At 41.3% G+C, this 22,220-nt stretch overlaps 2 protein-coding genes across 6 annotated transcripts; both read right to left on the bottom strand.

Moving 5' to 3' along the window:
• Nucleotides 1–537: 537 nt before the first annotated feature.
• slu7 (SLU7 homolog, splicing factor) lies at nucleotides 538–6,482 on the bottom strand. The gene is made up of 15 exons (XM_034231115.1): nucleotides 6,324–6,482; nucleotides 5,370–5,532; nucleotides 4,402–4,555; nucleotides 4,232–4,312; nucleotides 3,960–4,124; nucleotides 3,768–3,833; nucleotides 3,522–3,653; nucleotides 3,288–3,385; nucleotides 3,130–3,197; nucleotides 2,398–2,537; nucleotides 2,139–2,300; nucleotides 1,951–2,052; nucleotides 1,768–1,845; nucleotides 1,139–1,261; nucleotides 538–1,046 (listed from the first exon to the last, which is right to left on the bottom strand). Exons 2-15 carry the CDS (start codon nucleotides 5,522–5,524, stop codon nucleotides 867–869), a joined length of 1,704 nt encoding a protein of 567 aa, XP_034087006.1. The 5' UTR covers nucleotides 5,525–5,532; nucleotides 6,324–6,482; the 3' UTR covers nucleotides 538–866.
• Nucleotides 6,483–7,537: 1,055 nt separating this feature from the next.
• Nucleotides 7,538–21,839, bottom strand: nsd1a (nuclear receptor binding SET domain protein 1a). 5 transcript variants are annotated; one of them, XM_034231145.1, is made up of 24 exons: nucleotides 21,735–21,839; nucleotides 21,193–21,370; nucleotides 19,771–20,630; nucleotides 19,232–19,367; nucleotides 18,892–19,064; nucleotides 17,004–18,801; nucleotides 16,695–16,819; nucleotides 16,224–16,443; nucleotides 15,968–16,071; nucleotides 15,826–15,885; nucleotides 15,511–15,723; nucleotides 14,122–14,202; nucleotides 13,893–14,016; nucleotides 13,583–13,783; nucleotides 12,343–12,522; nucleotides 11,585–11,741; nucleotides 11,285–11,490; nucleotides 11,066–11,178; nucleotides 10,696–10,965; nucleotides 10,101–10,217; nucleotides 9,866–10,007; nucleotides 9,647–9,753; nucleotides 9,361–9,553; nucleotides 8,039–8,823 (listed from the first exon to the last, which is right to left on the bottom strand). In XM_034231145.1, the coding sequence occupies exons 3-24, from the start codon at nucleotides 20,611–20,613 to the stop codon at nucleotides 8,039–8,041; spliced, it is 6,348 nt and encodes a 2,115-aa protein (XP_034087036.1). In that variant the 5' UTR covers nucleotides 20,614–20,630; nucleotides 21,193–21,370; nucleotides 21,735–21,839. The 5 variants fall into 5 exon arrangements, with proteins under 5 accessions (XP_034087040.1, XP_034087038.1, XP_034087036.1 ...); XM_034231144.1 differs by lacking the exon at nucleotides 21,735–21,839 and adding an exon at nucleotides 21,467–21,563; XM_034231149.1 differs by lacking the exon at nucleotides 21,735–21,839 and having other exon boundaries at nucleotides 7,538–8,823; nucleotides 16,224–16,440; nucleotides 21,193–21,553.
• Nucleotides 21,840–22,220: the final 381 nt, after the last annotated feature.

The raw sequence follows: 22,220 nt of genomic DNA on the forward strand, positions 1-22,220 counted from the left end.
AGATGTGGTACAGATCTAAAAGGTCAATACAATATCCCAGCTGCTGGGCGAGGCAGTGCCTTGTTTAGAGACCTTTAACTGGAGCCATGGGAACATAAATAACATGACTGCTGGTTTTTGGGAAACACAACTAAAAGAATGATCACACAAAAACATGTGGACACCAAAAAAAAAAGAGTTCTCGAAAACCTGCACATGCTGTAATCTAGTAGTTGTTGTTCAATGTAGTTGTTAACTAATAAAAGGAATACAATTACATTTGGGAACAAATCAATAATAAAAGATAGTGATCTCAAAAGTTGTGCATTCAATCTAATTCCAATATTTATGTGGTAGTGTAAAATGCACATACTCCACATGCTGCTGTAAAAGCTCTACTCTTTGCATGTCCAAAGAGAATTTGTTAGAATCGGTCGAAAAACATTTTAATTGAATTATTATCCATCATTAAGAACCACTGAAGACATGAGCTACATTTCATATTGCAATGATGTTGGCCAATATGCATAACAAATAAAAAAACTGTTCACACAAGAATTCAGGCAAACATACATTTTATTATAAAAATTATGCAATAATCCGAATAAAAAGTAGTTGGATGTGCTACTATTGAGACATGAGGGAGGCTCGGTCATCTAAAAACAGCACTTACATTCTCTCACATGGAACTTAAGCATATATCAGTATTGTCCTATGGTCTGTCAACCTGTGGCCTCAAAAACAAAAGTATTCCAAAAAGAAATGAACACATTACTGTACACGTTTTGTCGAGTTTGTAACCAAACATTTGCTGAACTTTTGGAGTATTTTTGACCGAGCAGCAGCTCTGGTGAGAGTCCTTGGAAGAGTTTGGGTGAGTCAGCAGGTCACTGGCTGAGGAAGGAAGCCATGGGATCATCCTCCCGGCAGCGCTTCATGCGGAAGGCCTCCATCTCCTCCTCAGTGGGCGCCTTCACTTCCTGCAAGCTGTTGTACGGCCTCTTCCTCTCCTCCACCTGCATGATCGCCTCGATGTGCTTCACCCGCTTGTCCTCTGCTTCTAGTGCCTGGGAGGAAGAAACAAGTTGGAGGGAAATCAGCAAAACCTGAGACGAACACAGAACAACATTTTGGCAATCTGAAAGATGAAATATTTCACCTTCTTCAGCTTCTCCTTTTTCTTTTCTGCGTCATCTGAATCGCTGCCGTCAGAGTTGTGCTTCTTGTTCTTCTTGCTCTTCTTTTTCTTCTTCTTTTCTTTCATCATCTTATCTCGATGCATCTGGAGACATGGACACGGTTAACTTACTAATCCAGGGGTGGTAGAGCTTTTTAAGAATACATTAAAGTACTCTTAAAAGGTACAACAATAAGATTCACACACGCTTTCCATCACATCTTAATTGTTAGTATTAAAGCAATTAAGAAATGTATAGTTTACATGATTTCTCTATATCGGAAGCTATTAAATGTATACTGAACATTTTAAAGATATCTTAGTGGTTAATATACGTTTTGCATTTGACGGTATGTTTTGATCATGAGTTTAATTCATTTCTAATCAAAGCAATCAAAATGGTGAGTATACAAAATAAAACAACTATATAACTGTAAAAAACGAGATACATTTGGGAATAAGGCATTTTTTTAAGGATTACATATTTCATATATATTTCAAGCACATCCCTAAGTTTGAAAACAAAAAGTAATTCCAAACCTTTGTACAAACCCCCAAATGACACAATTAAGGCGGCAAAATGAACATAAACGCGTCTCAGCGCCACTTACTTCCAGCAGAGTCTTGGGCGGTTCTTCATCCTCGTCATCCATCAGTCCCTCCTCAAATGGAACACAGTCTGTGTGGTTCTTCAGGTTATGAAAAAAGTTAAAACACAAAATAAGTCACAGAGCTACAGTTATAAAAACTGATGTGTGAATCCCACAGAGCCTTCGGACACTTGATCTCCTTACCACTCTAAGTCCAGCATCTCCTGTGCAGTAACTCATCTTGACCATGGAGTGACAGCACTTGTATCCCCAGTAGCCGTCGTTCCAGAAGGAGCCCCAAATACACTAAAGACAGGAGAACGATTTTAGAATACAACAAAATGTGATACAACTCAGCGGGACGTTTCTCCGGTGTGTTCGGCTGTCCTTACATTGTGGTTGTTGATGACCACGTCCTCCTCATACTTGGAGCGAGCCACGGCCTTGTCCTGCCCCTTCAGCACTGCCCCGTGACGAGAGTACTCCACGTAGTCTTCCGTCTGGGCCAAGAGCAGCTCCCGTGGCGGGGCATCCAAGTGCTCTTCACCTCCGTACTGAGAGTCGCACATAAACGCAGAAACATCAGCAGTGAAGTCTCCAATCTGGAGGAATTCAACTACCGTAAATGTTGGCTGAGGGTTGACCTCTTACCTTCTCTAGAATGCTGTCCCTCTGTTTTTCCTTGAAGTCCTCCTTCTTGACCTTGAAGGACTTGTGGAGCAGCTCCAGCTTGGTGGGGTCGGCCTGCAGATGCACCTCCGAGCCCCTCTCATAGGCCTCCCAGGCAAACACTGTCACAAGATGAAGCATTTTCAGTTATTTACGAGGTACAGTACAGACAACAGCTACAAGTGGGAGAGGAAATGTCATTTGTATGTCTATCTTATCGTTAGGGTTTAAGGGATTAGGTCTGCATGATATAAGGCATGGGATTATATGAATATTGTTATACTTATATGTGATTAAAAAAAATACAAAATGTTGAAGTGTGCACAGATCTGCTGCTAGAATATAAACATTTTTGCTAATTTTGAATGTATATGCTTCTGTAACTAGCATTTATAATATATTATTATGATATATATTTCCAGTATCTTTATTTTCATAACAAAATTATAATGCCATTTTAAAGTTCTTCCTAAAACTCTATTTCAACTATCTACAAAAAAAGGCCCCGATTCCCTTTGTGTCCCATCTCATATCTCCGTGTCATATCAGAAGAGTGGATATGCTTTGAGGGGGAGGGGTAAGAAATCCCCCCCAAATCATGTTTTAATTGAGCTCCGTCTGCTAGCTGGGGGTTAATGTTATCTCCTCAGAAGTCAACTCTGTTTTTGCAATATCAGACAAATCACAGATCTTAGAGTGGAATTGGGGACTTACATTGTGTTTGAGCCATGTTGATGGTGGCCCCACTGTAACGAGCAAAGTTGTCTCCAGCATACCCAACCCTGTCAGACAAAAAACATTTCAAAAATTGTCATCAATATAAAACAATTCAAATTTTTTACCTATTTGGAAATACAGTAGCGACAACTTACTCGTCAGGGTTCATGCCGGTGTTGGAGTATGGGTTCTCTCTCATAGCTCGAGTCTTTGGATCATAATATGCTGAATCTGGATCCAAATTCCTCAAATACTGCAAGAAACAGACATGAGAAGTTGATATTAGTGGTTGTCTCTGAGTTACATAAACAGTTGCAACAGTTGACCTCAGAGGTATCACAGTAGTTCAGCAGATGCAGTTGGCCTGAGTCTCCAGATGCTTTCCGTACTTTAGCTGTGTCTTCTCTGATACGCAGGTTCCTGACAGTGATTCTTCTCTTGGAGTCAAAGTTCTGACCAGGCATGTCGATGTCATCTGCATATTTATCTTCATCCTCATCCTCACTGTCGTGTTCCCGCTGCTGCAGAGAAATTATTCAAAGAAAAAGAAAGTTAGTCTTCTAGACAAGAGATTGCCTTTTATCGCTTTACATTAGACAACAACATTGCTACTGCTATCTTGACCGCTCACTTACACCTTGGTCCAGTTTACCAGAGGCCAACTCATCCTGAAGCTTCTGGGCCTTCAGGGTCCTTTTGGCCTGTGAAGCAGAATGAAATACAAAGTGAGATCCCAGTGGTAAACAGGAAGCAGACAACTCAGCTAGAATGACTATGGTGACACAAAGGTTAACACTTGAAGCTTGATTCACCACTAGACTGCTTACCACATCTACTTTGGCGTACTCTTCCACGATGCGATGGTGGTCCTCAGGGTTATACCCGTTCCAGCGATCTCGCTTCCCGTCATAGTCCAAGTCCAGCTCTACCTGACTGTGTTCATCTGGAGCTATGCTAGTGCCTGTAAACTTTGCCCCAACTTTTCTGGGTCGCTAATGAGACAAGGATGAAGGTCAGAGGTTATTTATGACAGATATAATTATATTAATGTGAATGATTATAATTAGTGGAAGATTCAAGATTGCTTTATCCATTTTACCTCCAAGCACTCCTTCTTCTTGTGTGTCATGGCACCACAGTTTTCACAAGATCCCTTACGAAACTTTGTGGTGACAGACAACTGTTTGGAAGACAAAAGAAAAGGATGCTTTCACCTTTCAAGTTCATTTGTAACGACTACATGAAAGTAGCTGATTGATTAACCCTTACATTGTTCACTCCTCTCTTGTACCACTCTCCAATGGTTGAGAATTGCACCGCAATTTCTTCCTGTGGTCTCTGATGCTTGAGTGTGGGCCTTTTGGACGGGTCGATGTACCATGGCACCGATGAAATATACTGCGGGATGTGAGGATTGATGTCCCTGGAAAAGAAGGAAGCAGCACAGGTTAGTCCAATTACAACAGTAGTATCGTAAATAAGTCAAACTGCAGACCTATGTTTAAATCAATGGTAAATCAAATGAAATAAACAAAAGTTATCTGTAAACTAGGTGCTCTTTTAAAGAATGTCCTAGCTCTGTTTATGCAACATTAATATAATTAAGCCATTGCATTTTCACTTTGTGTGATCTGTTCCGTTTGTGCTTCATACCACGTGATCATGTTTCTGAACCACATAAATAGATAGGTCATGAAAAGTAGTATCCAGGGTTTTAGGGAGTTAAGTCAGTTGTTGAACAATGTTTGTTTTTTTAAGTCACAAGTTCCTGAACTTAATGGAAGTTCAGTTCTAAATCACTGAGTGCTCTTTTGAGAAATGGTGATAATTCCCCATTAGACCTTTACTCACTATATTTATTTTACAGATTTAGATTTTTCAGTACAAAATATAAATCAACCATGATATATAACTATAGGTTAAGCTAACCAGTAGAGTATAAAGCGATTTAAATAAACTCAACTTTTATCAAGTGCAACATTGAAGTGATGGACACAATACATAATTCTAATATAATATATGTGGGGGCTTAAATTGGCCATTCTAGCCATGAGTATTTTTGCTTTTGGTACTTAAAGTATATTTTGATTCCAATACATTTGTACTTTTACTTCAGTAATATTTTGAATGCAGGACTTTGAGTATTTTTACACTAGAGTATTTTTACTCGTGTAAATAATCAGAATACTTCTTCCACCTCTGCTGAGGACCCTCTCTCTGGGCAGACATGAACTTACTTTCCCTCCTCGTCCACCTCAGCCGGAGCATTTCCCAGCTTCCTCTGCTCCTCCAGCTCCTTCTTCTTCCTCCAGTCCTCACGGGTCATCTTCTTGGGCTCATCCAGGGCCACGAGCCCCTCCGGGTTCACACCAACCGTCGCCTCCTCATCCATGGCTGAACCTGCCAACAGACATATAAAGCTTCAGTAATTAACTAAGTACATTACTCAAGTACTGTATTTAAGTAAAATGTTGAGGGACTTTATTCAAGTATTTAAATGTGTTGTTTTGTTGTCCTACTACAATTCAGAGGTAAATAGTGTACTTTATTCCACTACATCTATGTATTACCTTTAGTTACTTGCAGATTTGCATTTATGGTGAGAAATATAATCAACTCTTAAAAAATACTTTAGTTACACCAAGAGTAAATTCAACAGCTAACGTGCAGCATACAAAGTCATTCAAACTAGCTGCACCTTTACCAGCTTTGATAAACACTTTAATGCATCAATAATTATAATCAAAAAATATCATACATATTATTCTGAAAAATCGTCAATCTGCACTTTACTTTTGGTACATTTTTATGCTAATACTTTTGCACTTGTTCAGGATTAACATGTTTGATTGCAGGACTTTTACATGTAACAGAGTACTCCTAAACTGAACTCTGGTAGTTCTACTGAAGAATAATATCTGAGTATTTCTTCCACATCTTGCTTTAGTACAGCCGTGTGACACAGCGAGGGGTTTATTAGATACATATCTGTGTACATATTTGAATATCTTACTAATATACTTCCCTTTGTTGTCATGAAGCCCCAGTGATTGAATGTTGTCCACAATAATACAAGTTAAACCGAAGCTATCCCTCTCACGTTAGCTAACCTTAGTTTACCGGATGAGTGACTTGAGAGTGAAGGAGATTGTTTATATTTAATTATTGAATTTAATCAATAACTTGCTTACCTTGTTAGGACACAATAAACACCAAGTGGATGATATTTCTCCGTAAAATGGGATTTTCTGTGTCTGTTTGCGATCCTTCGTTATGTTTTGACTAACACACGATGGTGGCCATTTTACGTCAACTGCAGCTACGTCACGTCCTCTCTTGTTCTTCTCTTGATTTATGGCGGGCTGCAAACCAACGTGTAAAGGTGCATGGCGCCACCTACTGTACCGGAGTGTGTAACTGCGAGACTGAGAAGAATAAAAAACAACTATGATCTATTTTAGAAATGAATTCTGTTTTGTTCAAATATTCAAATAAAGCCATTTCAATCTAAAGCTGTTAATCCAATCATATTTTTAACACCTCATAACAATTGCAAATAACTAGACTAACGTTCAGAGATGCAGCAACTATTGTATGATTTTACCTCCATTGTTATACAAACCTTGAAACAACTAACAAAAGCTACAAAACCAATGGGCTACACATTTGAACCTGGCCTATTTTAAGTAGGCTACTATACAGATAAAGTGCATTATTAGTTATTTTATTTTATTTATTATTATGTGGTTACTAGTATTTGTTGAATTAACGTTTAAAATACATTTAATAATAATAATAATAATCCTTATATTTATTATAGCGCTTTATCAATTACTCTCAAAACGTTTTACAAATACACATTACACATACAGATCATACATACATGTAATGGTCATCTACTGTGGACAATACCCACAGGAGCAAATTCGGGTGAAGTGTCCCCTTGATCTGATGATCAAACGCACAGACCACTGCGCCACCCGTCACTGCTTGTGTTTTGCATATTCCTGAATTAGTGGATGTAATCAGATTATTAACAGGTATATTGTGTGTTTTTTTTGTGTTTTGTTATTCAGTTGAAAAATATTTTTTAGAAGAACATTTATTTTATGCTTCCCATCTCCTGAATGCTGACATTGTTTGCTCATTAATAAAACATACAAAATATGGCATGATGCATAACGCTGACTTATTTAAAGCCTTTTAATTGATTGACTTGACTCTAAGAAAGGATTTGTATTGCTATATGTGAGGAACATAATACTAGATACCAAGCGATCATGTATTTTGATTGTATTATCTAAGTGGAGATGGCAACATTCAATTACCTCACTGTATTTCTGTGTGACTTAAATCCTGAGCACCTGTTAATATAAAAACAGTAAATCACAAAAGGAACAGGCTGTTTTTGTAGTGAGAAGAATCATCTAAAGTCTTCGAGACTCCAGTGGGTTTATTTTTGCATTCCTCAGAAGCACCAGGCAGACATTGCTCTGCCTAACTGTAACATGGACCAGTGAGAGCACTATTTTGATCACTCTTGTAATTAGAAAAACAAGGTTAAGACAGTAACAACAGAAGATGCCATTATGATGACAGTTTGGTCGAGGGAAACTTCTCACCTTTTTCTTAATACTCCAAACATAAAAAAAAGGCAGAACAAATGTAAACAATGTGGAGAACAAACAAAAGAACAGAACAGCACCAGACACAAAGAAACGTATCGGCAGAGTATAAAGAGACGGAGTCAATCTTCGAACCGTAGCACCAGTACACCCCCCCACTGTGAGTCCAGCAGTCTGGGGACGAGAAGGCAACGCAGCACCAAAGTAGGTACCAAAATATCAAACTCTCAGTCTTTTACGAAGTTTTGTTGTCCTTTGAGGGTCTTTTGAGAGTGTGGGTGTCATTTGTCATCATCTTCAACTCTCCCCCACTCCTCCCCCTCCACCTCCCCATCATTATCAGCTTCTTCATCCACATAATCCCCCCATGTGTCATACACATCGCCTCCTTCGTCCTCCTCTTCGTCATCGCCTTCCTCCAGAGGACCACCTCCAAAGTGCTGCTCATCCTCCTCGTCTTGAACAATCTCCATCTCCTCCATGTCATCATCTTCCTCCCCTGCTTCCTCTGCTTCTGCTTCCTCTTCTTCTTCTTCTTCTTCTTCATCATCATCATCATCATCATCGTCCACCTCCTCCAACTCTAGCCCACACACCTCCCCGTCCTCCACCTCACCGTCCTCCCTCTCGTCCTTGGAGGAGGTAGGAGTGGAAAACCCTTTCCCTTCAGTCCTGTCTGTGCTGTGCGGCCTGCTGGAGGGGACGAAGCTGGAGGTAGCAGTTTTTGTGTTGATGTAGAGACGTGGAGGAGGCCCAGGCGATGTGGCCGGACCCTCAGAGGAGGTCATGGGAGCAGAACTATCTCCCCCTGAGTCTGCGCCCACGGTGCCAGGCACAGCCGTGGCCCCGGGCCTCAAGGTGGGCACATATTCACGAATCTCCCCCGGCTCCAGGGGGTCAGGCCCACAGGGGTCATGTTCACTGCAGGACAGCTTGCCATCCAACTTGGAGATGAAGAGCATGCCTTCACGATGCTCCTTACAGTAAGAACTGGGGCACATCTCACAGAACGAGGCGGCCTCTTTACCACAGACGTCACACTGGTGCCATGGACACTCCCATCGCCCTGGGGAAAAGATCACTGTCATTACCGAGTGTAGAAGGAATAGGGGCGTAGCGGTATTGAAACTGTTCAACAAGGACAAAGGCCTATAGTAAGCAATTTGTTGGCTTGGCCTTTTTATTAAGTTAATTTACAAAATTATTCTAGCTTATTGTTAATTAGTTGTATTGCAGTTTATTCAATAAAACCAATACATTTTTCTTTAATGAATCGCCTGAGAAAACACTAAAAAGAAAGTGTTGAAAAATACTAACATTGATTTTGAGAATCGTTATACCCCTAGATAATGTATATTTTTGACTCCCACCGCCACCTACATTTGTCTATACTACAGTATTATAACCAAAAAAGGAAAATGTTTATGTTATTATATCCGTTTATAAACAAACTGAAAATATTTAATTTCGATCAAATCTAGTCTATAATCTGCATTTAGGTACGAAAAAGTTCAGATTATACTTAATACTAAATATATTATATTAAAAGGTTTTCCTTCAGTCCTACACTCGGTACGCTCTTCGTCCCCTCCCCGCTACTTGCCTGCAGGCCTCTTGGCCAGGTTGAGACAGTCTGCGTGATAGACCTTGGGGCAGCCCGGCTTCTTACAGGACACTATCTGTCCCCCGTCCCCACAGCTGAAGCACTCGTCCTCCCTCTCCTTGGTCACCTCTTGCTTGGTCTTCTTCTTCCTTTTACCTTCCTTTAGTTTCAGTTTCTCCGCTGATGGCTGGTTCTGAACAAGGAAAACAGAGGTTATAACGGCAGCTCATTTCACATGTCTAAAATGTGTCCCTGGTGGTTGAAAGTGTTTCCTAAAAATGTTTACCTTAGGACGGACACCTAGGAAACCGCTGCAATTTGATGCTCCACATTTACAGGCAGTTTTCCCATTGCCAAGACACTCCAGGTTGTAGTTGAATTTCAGCTCCACACCTAAAGTACATAGTTTATTACATCTTTGATTCTTGTAAATGTATCAAATAATCTGCATTTGTAATCCTACACAACACAAAAGAGCAAAATGAAAGTAGGCTGTCACTCAGACCTTGTGGGATGTCTTGTAGAGCAAACAACCCGACCCTGGTATCTCCATTCACAGTCCACTTCTGAGTCTCACAGTTTGGCTGGCAACTGTGGTTCATGAAGCGAGCCTTGTTCCCTTTGGGCCCCGCATCAATGATCCGGTCCTAGAATAAAAAATAAAAAACAGGTTTGCATCGGACGTCTACTTTAACTTGAGTGTGTTGCTAAGTAAGTAAGTTGCTTGTGTATTTGATCACCTTGTCCAGTGTTAGCATGTAGAAGTTACAGATGTCGTTCTCCTGGGCGTGTTTGATCCTGGCTCTACACTCTTCTTCATCGATCACCTCTCCGACGTATTCACTCACAAAGGCTCCCTGAGAAGCACCAGAAAAATAATGAGAAAGAGAGTATTAAAAACGTAGAGAGATACGCAAATATCATAGTCGTGCATTTTGCAATTATTTTATTTCTTCTTTTTTTTTTTTTTTATCGTTTCGTTTATTTAAAGTTTCAAGGCTTGCATGGAACAGCAGTTCAGTTGTTTAGTGTCATAGCCCATTTCCCCAAGGGTTATTTAACCAAGTGTCATTAGCTAAATACCCCTTTACATGGTAAGATAGGAATATTGATAATAAATATAAAGTCATCATAAATAAACAAAAATAAAGAGAAATAAACACAATTTATATAAAAGAGATAACATTAGTGATATCAAAAATTAAATTATACATTCATTAATGAAAAATAGGTGAAAACAAATAAAAAGGGAAGAAATGCAAATAAAATAATGATGTGATAATAACCAAAAAAAAATAGTTTTGACCATGGCCTATCTACATTTTTCCAACATACCTTTTTGATGTCCGATTCACCGACCAATCCCCAGCCGCACCCCAGTGTCCTGAAAATGTCCACGGGTGTGTACTGGCGCATTGTGAAGGTCTGGTTCTGACAGCGCTCCCCTGCCACACACACCTGAGGGTGGCACTCGTACATCAGCATGCGGTTAATGCACTCCGAGTCGATGCCGCACGGGTTCTCGTCCGACGCCTTACAGTTGCAACGTGGGATCTCTGATAGGTCGGCAGTAATGACCTGCACCTTCCCAATTAGCTTGTTCACCTGAGAGACAGACACAGGGGTGTTCATTTTTCACAGTTCATCTCATTGAACAGCGTTTTAGTCTAGGCAAAAAAGCACAAATCAGGGTTGATGACAGTACCTTAATGTGCCGGTACGGAGGAGGTTTCTTGTCGTTCTTTCTGTCCTCCTGAAGTTGCTTCATCTCCTTCTCTGCCTGGAGCTCTTTGAAGCGCTCCGCTGCAATATTCAGCGCTAAAAGACAAAACAGGACCTTTGTTAATAAAACACATCCTGAATACGTTAGTTAATGTCAAAAGCAGATTTAGACACAAAAACAAAACTGGACTCAATTACATACCATTTTTATACACTGCATCTGCGCCCTTTCCCATTTTCTCTATGTTTTGAGTGTCACCCTCCATGTAGGGGAAGACTCTGGCTTGGTACGTCCACACAAAGTCTTTGGAGCCAAAGAATTGCACAGGAAACTCTCCCACCTCATGTTTCATCCTTAAGATGTTGCTCGGGACATCTTTGGCCAGACAGACCTCTGCAGGCCACCACCTGAAGAGTCAGACCAGGTTTCAGAAATGCAGACACGGGTACATTTATCTGTAGCGTTACAGTGTGTATAGGCCAGGCAATGTTGTGACTTTACCTGTAACGCCCCCATTTGACCCACAGTATGTCCTTAATACGAGGCCTCTTTCCAGATTTGCAGTCATTGCAGAACCAGCTGCCCTGAGGCATCTCAATATTCAAACATTCCTGATGAAAAGCAGCAGGACAGGCCTCACAGCACAGCAGACTGCCCCCTACACAATCACAGCAAAACACACCAATTAGGTTATATGCTTTATCAGTTTGTTTGCTTTATCCATAAAGTCCATAAAATGTTCAAAATGATGTGTGATGACTAGTGGCCATCACACAGTGTCCGGGCTCACAGCTCATCTGTATGAATTATTTGATATACAACAATATAAAACAAACCTGGAAAATCAAACAAAAGTTAGCTATTACAAGCAAATAAATATCAGACCATCCATCTATTCACAAAAGGAGGTAAAGCTTAACATCCAAAAATAAATCTGATCAATAACTGGATCTTATCTGCCAATTTCATTAAACTCAAAATATGAAAGACCCTTAAAATTAGCACTTTGCCAAGAGGGAGCATTACATTGGTACATATTGGGTATAGACATGAATATGCTCTGGAGCACAGTGCATTCTCCAAATCAGCCACTATTATGTTTTTTTATTAACATTTGAAACAGGGTGTTTGGGAGATGCATATTCAGATAACATTTACTTACATAGTTGTAGGTACAAATGCATCTTATAATTTATTCATGATCACAGGAGTTTAGCTGTTGACAGGTTAAAATGAGCATAAAACAGGAGCAGACTTACCCTCGGAGCACACAAAGCACCAGCTGACGTTGATGTGTTCGTGGTTCTTGCAACCCTTGCGGGGGGTGAAGTGGTTTGGACAGAGGAAGCTGTTGTTTGCAAGCACCAAGCTGCCTGCTGCCATACAGTTGTCATTGGCATGATAGGCCACAGGACAGCGAACACAGCGAGCCAACCGACCTACAATACAAATATAGAGGATCAAAGATAGCTTAAGCGATACACACTTGAACCTGATTTGATAAGGGTGATGAAATCAAATGTAGTTCCACTAAAGAGCTTGGAACTGATAAGCTGCACCGAGAGTTTATAGTTTTTGCAACGCATGTCCCTAAATTGGCTTTTACCAGTATAGCGTAGTTAAAATAAACTATTTGAGTGTCACAAAACACAACTCACTACAAATATCAAAACACAATAACACACCAGTACACATACACAAATACACCTTTGTATATTCAAGTTCTTAAAGTATTTAGACATCTAAGGGAAGTTTTGCAACAATAAACTGACAAAATAGTGTTCTTGCAACACTTAATATAGACATAGAGCCAGGTCAAATTGCAGTAATAGTAATTGCAACACACTGTTAGCAGTGCAGCATCAGGTACTTATTATACGATGTTATATAAGCATCTCGGGGTACTTATCAATTGCAGCCTCTTTGTTAGGTACATCACTCTCTCTCACAGCTCATTGCTACAGACAGTGATTCACCCATAAAGATTCAAATCACCTAAACAAATCCTGATATCTCCAGTCATAAAGCTCAAAGCCATTCAATAGTAGGTTTAGCAAAGCTGCTCAAGGTTTATCCAAACAAACTGGTTACATGCAACTAACTTCAGATCGTGTTGTGTAACCAGAAAATCTTAGAAAACTTCAAAACAAAGTCATTAATTTGTTCCAGGATTGACAGACAAGAACAAAGAGCAAGTTGACACATGTTTGCCAACACATTTGACAAAGTGATAGCAAGTTCAGAATTTGGTAAAAGACATAAAAACAAACATGTATCCATTTTGCAGGACAGTACACACTATAGAAGGTGATCAGGACTGTCTAAACTGGTAATAAATAGTCAAGGTATATACAGTATATATTTGCCAAGTTAATAGAGGAGCGTAAGGCATAGTTCCAAAAAGAAACAACATCTATGATCATCAGGTCTTAGTTCAGACAATAAGGACATATCTGGCACTAAAATCAACATTGCTTCAAATATGTGATTTGAGCTTACCTTTAGAGCTACAGATGTTGAGAGGGTTGGTGATGTGGCAGGACAGACACACATGTAGAGAGCAGCGGAAGGTTTTGTTGTGTTGCTGGGTGGCAGAGTACGCCATTATGCAGTCTGTGTGGTAGAACTTCCCACACAATGCTATCATGCAGCGCTTTACTTCATTATCAGACTCCTTACACACAAAGCAGGTGTGGACACCTGAAAGGGAAAGAAAACAATAACTAACATTTGTTGAAGTGTGGGTAAGGACAGATACTTTATGAGCAGTCATAGACTCGGCAGTTTGTCAGACACAAGGTGTACGTACCAGCTTTGCATTCACGACAGAGGAACTTTCCCTTGGGAGCCACTGACAGGCCAATACACTGTGGGTGAAAGGCTCCATAACAGTGTCCGTCACACACCAGCAGGTCTCCCGTCCTCTCACACACCTGCACAAACACACACAATAAGATGTTATCGATCTACCCGTTACAAATAAATGATGTGCCATGCCATAAAACGCTAGAGATAGAGTTTCTGGTGGATTATCTCACCTGACAGACATTCTCCTTTAAGGATGTGGCTCCTATTTTCCCTTTGACATCCACTTGAGAAGAGAGGCTTACAGAGAGCACCTGAACAGATGAAAGAAGAGATGAGGGCTGCAACTAACCATTTTTTGCATAACGGAATAATCTTTAAATAATTCCAGTTCATCAAAGTCCAAGAAAATGTCTTTGGATGTCTTGTTTGGTCAGTCCGCGACCCAAAGATTTTACTTAAATATGATACAAAACCCTGCAAATATCCAGATTTGAGGGGCCATAATATTATTTTCTGCAATTTTTGCAAGACCAACTACATTAATGATCAATGAATTAATAAAATAGTTAGAAGTTACTTTTCACTTGCTGCACTAAAAGATTAGTCTACTCAGTGCAGCTCTATAGGAGATACTTTACACCAGTGGTTCTCAACTGGTCAGGCCTCGGGACCCACTTTTTACTTGGTCAATAAATCACGACCCAACATTTTGAAGCACTCAAATCTATTCAACAAAAAATCGTGCTGTAATATATATACGCTTTTCAGCATACAATATTAATTAAAGTGAAGTACAGTGCATATATCCCTTATATCCCTTCACAGAACTAAAGTATGCTTTTAAAAAAGGTTTATGAGTTGATGGAATCAAAACTGAACTGTATAAAAAAGCACACATGCTGAAAATTCAACCCCAGCAGGGGGGTCTGGGGGGATTCTCCCCCAGGAGATTTTTAGAAATACTAACATATAAACTACGCATTCTGGTACTCTGAGAAGAAAATAAGTAAATCTATCACTACCCGACATATTAATAATATTTTATGCCATTGTTTGTTTTTCACTTTGTTCTGAAGCTGAACTTGCTGCTCCTCACAGAGAGAAGAGTAAAGAGGAGAGAGTCTGTGTGACTTACTTTAAATTGTGGGTAAGGGTAGATAGCTCCAATTGTTCTGTGACCTGTCAATCATCAAACCGGGGGTCATATTTCATTACGTGTTCATTTGTATCTGAAGTTGTACCCATGGATGTATAAAGAATAGTTCTACCGCAAAGTTATTCTCCAGCAACAATCTTGATTCTGATTGGCCAGAAGACTCGAAAAAACATCAGCAAAGATGTTTTATTGAGAAGAAGATCACTACGTGACAGAAGTTTTCAAAGCCGTTTATGGTCTCCGGTACTTCCAGTTCAACGCCTACTGCATGCACAGCGTTAGAAGCGTTTTTTTAAACAATTTTTTTTCTTCACTCACACATCCGCGACCCACTCGAAACGGGTCCACGACCCACTTTTGGGTCGCGACCCACCAGTTGAGAACCACTGCTTTACACTTCTGCAAGGCTACAGATTTAATGGATGACCAATGTCTTGTTTGCGGAACAATAGAAAATGCACACCTCAGATTTGGGAGTTAGTGTTCCAGTTTGTTTCTCCACAGTGCTGCAGGCCTCCACCTCAGCCTCCTGCTTTGGGGTCTTGGATCCACGAGGGCTGGACGGCCTGTTTGGAGTGAGGACTTCTGGGAGGTCTTTGCTCTCCGAGTGTCTTCTGGCAGCAGCAGGGGTTGAGGATGCGCCGGGTACAGGCTTCTCCCTCTTTACAGATCCAACCTATCCAATGTGAGATGTAATCATGTTTAGAATAGATATTTTTAGCATCATACTGTTTGGTTGTACCCAATAATGACAGTGATTGATTTTAAATGTTAGTACCTGAGTCTTCTTGACAAACTCTTTCGCTTCTGAGGTAACTCCAGTTTGCTGCTTTGGCTCCTAAAAAAAGATTGTAAGGTTCATTTAACATTTCTAGTTCAAAACACTAAGTGGAATAGTTGTCGAATGAATCTCCACATACCTTCTTCTTTGTATGAGCAACAGACACTTCTTCTATGGTACAGTCCAGCACCTTGTGAGAAAGCTTCCTTGGCCGCTTTCTTTCTTGGACCGGGGACCCTATGTCTAAAGTAGGAAAAAATAAATAATAATAACTCAGTATAACTTGAATGTAAAAATAACATCTCTGGGGAAGAACTGTTCCTTCTACTATTTTAAATTAGACATTTTCGATTAAACACGATATCCGGTTAAAAGACACACTTAAACTTGTTTACCAAGTTCAGGAGGTAGATCAGTTGCATCTGCTGTCTCTGCATCGAGGAGGTGTTGTGATGTGGTTGGAAAAGCAGGGGACGCTACAGGAGAAAGTTCATCCTGACAAGGACTCCCTTCCAGCTCTGCCGGAGCCTCGGAGGGCTCAACAGAAGACACCGCTGAGGTAATTATTCCCGGTGAGGTGCTGGGATCATGCAGTGCTGTCATCCCTGATGCCTGCTGCGTACACACATGCAAAGTAACCATCAAGTTCCAATTATATTTTTAAAATGTTCAGAGAGGAATTTGCTATAACCTAGTAAAAATGATGATGGAAAAATTATGTAAGTGAACATTTGTAATGATTGCATGTGTGGATATTGTTGGATTATGTTTTTCTGGAACACAGACAATTCAGGAATGAAGTGAAAAAGACGCTTCACAGTAACACCAGTTGCTGTTTAAAAGAACGAGTTTTGGAAGATCATTACCGTTTTGGAAGATTCTGAGCTGTGTTTCTTTGATTTCTTTTTTGGGGCAAATATTTGTTCATACTCCTCAGTTGACTCGAGGAGCCTTTTAGTTGGTTTACGTTGACGCTTGTTCTCCGAATTACCTGCGTAAATACATAATAAACACAATTAAATATGTAATCATTTTTCGAAAGAGAAATACAAACGAGGTACAATCCAAAACACAGTAGATCAAGCAAAACCTTTCAGAAAAACTGTCTCAACACACTCAAACACGCATTTTATAATCTTAGTGAACAAATTTAACAGCAGCATTTTGTCTCTTACCAGGTGAGCTGCTTGTCTCTGAGATGTGCCAGTCACTTTCTGCCATCTTCTCAACTCCCAGATCAAGATCTGGTGACGCTCCTCTGGTGTAACACCCATTCAGGTCTGCAGATACCTCACTCATAACTTCACCCTTATTCTCAGCGGCCCCCATAACCATCTGCCAGCGCTTCTTTGGAGCCACTGTGGAACCTGAGTTCTTATCGAGGTAGCTGGCCAAGGCATCAGTAGTGAGAGTAGGACAGGACCCAGGATTAGCTAAATCAGCGTGGCCACTAACAAACTCCCTGCCGTAAGCCAAGTCCGCCAGGTCCGAAGAAAGTCCAGGTATGGCGAGTTTCAGTTTGGCAGGTAACCTTTGTTTTCTACGCTGCTTGTCCGAGTTCCCAGTCTGAGAGAGAACAGGAAAGCTCTCACAATGGTAGGTGTCAGCTGTCATAAGAGCTTTAGTCCTATTGGTTTTCACCACTGTATTTTTTATGGATTTCCTGGACCTCCCATTCTCCGTTTTTACCCCTAAGGCGAAACCATCACTCTTCAGCTGGTCACCCCCTGTAGAAGTAGGGATTACAAGAGGTTCCTCCTTTATGAGGACTGGTGATGGAGGGAGAGCTAGGGGTGTACCATCTTGTTCTCTGGTATCATGCATGTCTTTCAGAAGCATTAGGAAGGTACTGAATTTATAATTGGAATCAGGCCGAAATGCAGTCCCTTCCGAGTCACTGCTGTCCTCCTTCACAAGAGATTTAAATGTTAGTTCCTTGACATCCTGGAAAGCGTCCATTGGAGACAGAGATGAGGACGGGGAAGTAGATAATGACAGTTCTGGGTTTTCTTTCTTGACCTCAACAGGCTGTACAGTGGGTTCACTTGAGTCCAAACACTTAGACCTCATTAATGAGCCATTACGAATTTGTTTCTTATCAGGTTTCCTTGCACGCCTTTTTGGAAAGCTGTGATTTGCAGAGGATGATACTTTGCTATGTAATTCCAACTTTTCAGTTTGGATGGCTGCATCAGTAGATATATTGTCAAGAGAATCATCAGCATGAGCACCTGTTGAGATTTGGTTTGTGACCAGTGCATCTTTGAGATCTGTCTCTTCCTCTGATTTCAGAGCCCTCGTCATCAGACGACTGCTGGCAGGAAGATTCATAGAGTGCTTTTCATTTGAACTGTACAACAGTTCATTACAGCTGCCCAAACTCTGTTCAGGTTGTTTGTTTTTAGATCTTAATGTCGAGTGGTTCACTTTTTCACTCAACTTTGTTTTAGCTTTTGTGGAACCCTGTTCTTTCCTGACCAATCTGTGTACATCCTTTATAGGAGACACTGCTGTGCGTTTAGGACGATGCAGTACTGGAACTGAATCCAGATCTGCATAAGGTGAGTCCTTTGGCTCATCTTTCAGTGCACAAGTTGTTGTATTAAAAGGATCCGCTGTGTTTGTGATGGAAGATAACTCCTTTGATCCACCAACTATATGGCCAAATATGTCTGACAAACATTTCTTTTTCTTCTTACAAGCTTTGCCCCTATTGTTTTGAACTGCAGCAGAGTTTTTTACGAGATCATGCTCATTGCTATTGTTGGTCATATTGGCTGATGGAGGTTGAGCAGAATCCACAGAGACAGCAGGGGCCTCCTGTGTCTTTTCAGTAGCAAATGGACTGGGCACACGCTCCTCTCCATTGACGGATATTGAAAGCACGCTTTCAGTATTCTTTTGTCGATTTGAAAGAAGAGACTCAGCTTCTGTCACACTGACTTTCCAGGCAGTCAGTAAACTTTTGGGTATCTGCCAAGAACAGAAATAATATTAGTCCACAAAAAACAAATGTCCACAATAACATTATATGATATTTTGAAACCAATTTCTTGAATTTACCGTATACTTGTAGTCTTTCTCCTTCTGCTTCCCTCTCCGTCTAAGCATAGGTAGGCCTTCAAACTGATGGCCTCCCTCAAAAGGAAGAACGGCACTCCCGGGGACCCAGGCAGACTCTTCAGTCTCCCCAATCGTCTCCAGGAAATACATCAGACAAGGACGAGGACTGGGAACTAAAATAAAACATAATAATATATAAGTGGTCAACTTATTAATCAACTCATATATAATGTATAATTCCTTTGGAAGGTGTTACCTATCAGGTAAAGGTTGTGATGTGGGAAACTATTTGGTTATGAAATCCATATTCAAATTAAATTTCCTCTGCAGCTTTACTCACCTTTCATCCTGGTGCAGATGCCCTGGTCACAGGTGATTTGGCAGGGCCACCAGGGCCGCCTGTTGAATTTGGCCCACACCAAGTCCCCTTCCACGTATTTCGCGGTAGAAAGAAGCTTTTTCTTTGGGCTGTTGGACTAACCAAGACAATAAAAAAACTTTAATGTATAATCCAGAAAACTGTGATATAGTATGCAAACCGGAAAAAATCCCCAAAGTATTCAAATATATTCTTGTCTAATAAACAGTTTATGTTTCTGTTGCACTTAAACTTTTCTCTGTTGTTTTGAGTGCATAATGTAAAACTTTTCCTCCCTACACACGGCACAATTCATCTCTAAACGATCAATACAAGTATTTTTAGGATGACATTGGTACACAGCTGTTGGTGAAAGGTGGTCCAGGCACAATGAAATAATGACTTCAACGCATCGACATTCTTTCTCCCTAACAGTACATAACCAAGTTAAATTCTGAAAACATAATGTAGATTTTGTTGTACAGCGGTAAAGGAAAGTATCCAAGGTGTTTCAGACTCACATTGGAGTTGGTGCCAGCTGGTGAAATAAGTCCATGGTCAACAGGAGAGGAAAGTTCAACATCACTGTCTGATTCCTCACCCAAGCTCCACCCATCCCTCATAGTGATTTCCGGCAGTGCACTGGGGCTTAGAGTAGGGTTGAGTTCAGATATAGTTTTGGACATGAGGTTAAAGACAGTAGGTTTGTATGTTCTTTTATCCACCCCTGAGCCCCTACTGTCACTCACAGTTTGGTCCTGACCCAGCTTTGGGGAGTGGTAAAAAGGTGCCATGTCCTCACTACCACTCTCCTCCTCCTCCTTGATGTCACTGCTGTCAAACAGTGTGGACTCGAAATGCAGGTAGCCATTTGGAATGGGAGAACATCGCTCCATGCTGTCAGGACTGTGAGGGGAGAAGCCATTCCTGCTCACATCCTGAATAGTCTCAAAGGGCTCCGTATCATCAATCCCTGGAGAAGAAGGCAGCTGCACTGACAGTGCCTCAAATTCGTCATCATCACTATTATCATCATCATCACTGATGGGGCTTGCACAGTGCAAGTTGTTCCTCGGTTGGAGGTCCCTCTCTAGGTCCGGCCTGCTGACCACAGTGTTCAGGTTCTGCAGCCTCTTCAGCGGGCTGTAGCGGTGGGATCGGTCTGGCTGGGTGTACCCCAGCACAGCAGGCTGTTTGATGCTGGAGGATGGCAGCTGCACGGCTGGCAGTTGGTCTGATCCACGTCTCACACTGCATTGGTTTCCATAGGAAGTGCCTACAAGACCATTGCGGGGCCTCAGCTCAGGCTGGCCTGAGCCAAACCCTGAGCCTACCCTAACAACAGGTCTGTATGACTGATTCATGTTGTCATGGCTAGATCCTGTCAAATAAATAAAAAGCAGGTTAGACGGGGGAAATGTGCCACTTAAGTTTCTCAGTAACTACAATATGTAACAAATGAGACTTGTATACTGTAAACACAATAAAGCTGGTAGGCACATCAAATCATTGCGGAAATAGAGCGACAAGCATTTCGGGTAAACAGACACCTATAAAGTAGCACAGGCTACCATGAACTGTGCGCGCTCACACAGAGTAATAAGCCGACTTTGCATGGCCTCCATACTAGAGGCCGGTCGGACTGCAAGACAAAACACAGAACACATCCGCTGCCCCGCTCCTATCGCACATTTCATTCACAAACTATTAGAAAATAGTACCGCTTTGTCTGATGATTGTGGGTCATGGCGATCGCTGAATTGTACAGTCAATGGAGGAGCGCTAGTAGTGGATGTGGTGACACTGAGCCATCACAGTGAGTGGCTCACACAAACAAGCTACAGCCACACACCGACAGAGGAAGCTACTATTAACTCTAAAAAGGGCTGATCGGCAGTAAGTTCACAACACTATCAACACGTGTAAAAACGAGAGAAACTCACCATTTGGAGGTCGGCCAACGTGAAACCAACAGCGGATGTTTGATAATGTGGCACAAAGCGAGTGTTTTTCTCGGTTTGTGGAAGCGTATCTGCACAATCCCAGCTGCAGCAGCACTAGCAGTAGGCCAAGGCACAGCTCTCATTCTCTGCACTTCATCAGCCCCCTGAAAACTGTAACCTAAATACAAAATAACAAGTAAATCTCCATTACGCTGCAACAGCGAAATTAAAATGTGCCATAACCGGTCCATAAACTTAACAACAGCTTATTTACTACATGATTTTTGCCTGCTGTCGAAGTGCCCCCGGTTATGTTAAAACAAGCCCAGACTGACTGTGTTGGTGAGTAGCAACCAATCGGCACTGCTACCCAACCCCCCGTCTGCACAGGGCCGTGACACTCACCCTCTCTACACACGCACGCTCGCACAATTAAAATCAAGCACGCACACAATAATTGACGTGCATGCGCATCCAGGTGAAGTGTATCATAGTTAATGGTGTATAATAGCTATATGGCATAATAAACAGTAATGAATTACTTGTTTTTGGATATGTGACCCATTTCTGTGCGTCTTTCATTGTTTTCTGAGCTTAACCCTACTGACAGGCCTGTGTTTCTGACTGTGTCGCAAGGACATGGAGAATACAGAATGGTTGCATTGCGCAAACAGCAACACGGCCTCTCCGGTCATAACTCCGTGCGCCATGTTGCCTTTCCACTGAGTCCTCTGACATGAGGAAACAGGCCGCCAGGCGCTCAGGAAAAATAAAATAATGGAGTCAATGTGGCTGTAAGCGTGCACAAAAACTGAATTTGCGCCGATTAAAAACCCCACTGATCGTCTTCCATCTTGACACCAGTAAGAATTTGATCCGTGTATTGAAGATCGAATTGACACATAAACACGAAAGCACAATGGGCCAGCCCTTGAAGATCAAACAAAGACCATCCGGTTACCGACCTGAGAGCACAGGAACTCTGTGCGGATTTTTAAAAATACTATCAAGGCTGTTGATTTAAATAG

This window comes from Gymnodraco acuticeps, unplaced genomic scaffold (assembly GCF_902827175.1).
Source record: "Gymnodraco acuticeps unplaced genomic scaffold, fGymAcu1.1, whole genome shotgun sequence".
NCBI classification, from domain to species: domain Eukaryota; kingdom Metazoa; phylum Chordata; class Actinopteri; order Perciformes; family Bathydraconidae; genus Gymnodraco; species Gymnodraco acuticeps.

Bases quoted from the DNA above. Each gene is read 5' to 3' on its own strand.
- slu7 (XM_034231115.1), bottom strand. From the start codon at position 5,524: ATGGATGAGGAGGCGACGGTTGGTGTGAACCCGGAGGGGCTCGTGGCC. The intron at 3,386-3,521 runs GTACGGAAAGCA...TGTTTCTTGCAG, and splicing joins TCAGAGAAGACACAGCTAAA to TATTTGAGGAATTTGGATCC. The intron at 1,047-1,138 runs GTGAAATATTTC...TCTTCCTCCCAG, and splicing joins AAAAGGAGAAGCTGAAGAAG to GCACTAGAAGCAGAGGACAA.
- nsd1a (XM_034231147.1), bottom strand. From the start codon at position 20,613: ATGAATCAGTCATACAGACCTGTTGTTAGGGTAGGCTCAGGGTTTGGC. The intron at 15,886-15,967 runs GTATGTGGAGAT...ATCTTTTTTTAG, and splicing joins TTGCTCATACAAAGAAGAAG to GAGCCAAAGCAGCAAACTGG. The intron at 11,491-11,584 runs GTAAAGTCACAA...CTGACTCTTCAG, and splicing joins GTCAAATGGGGGCGTTACAG to GTGGTGGCCTGCAGAGGTCT.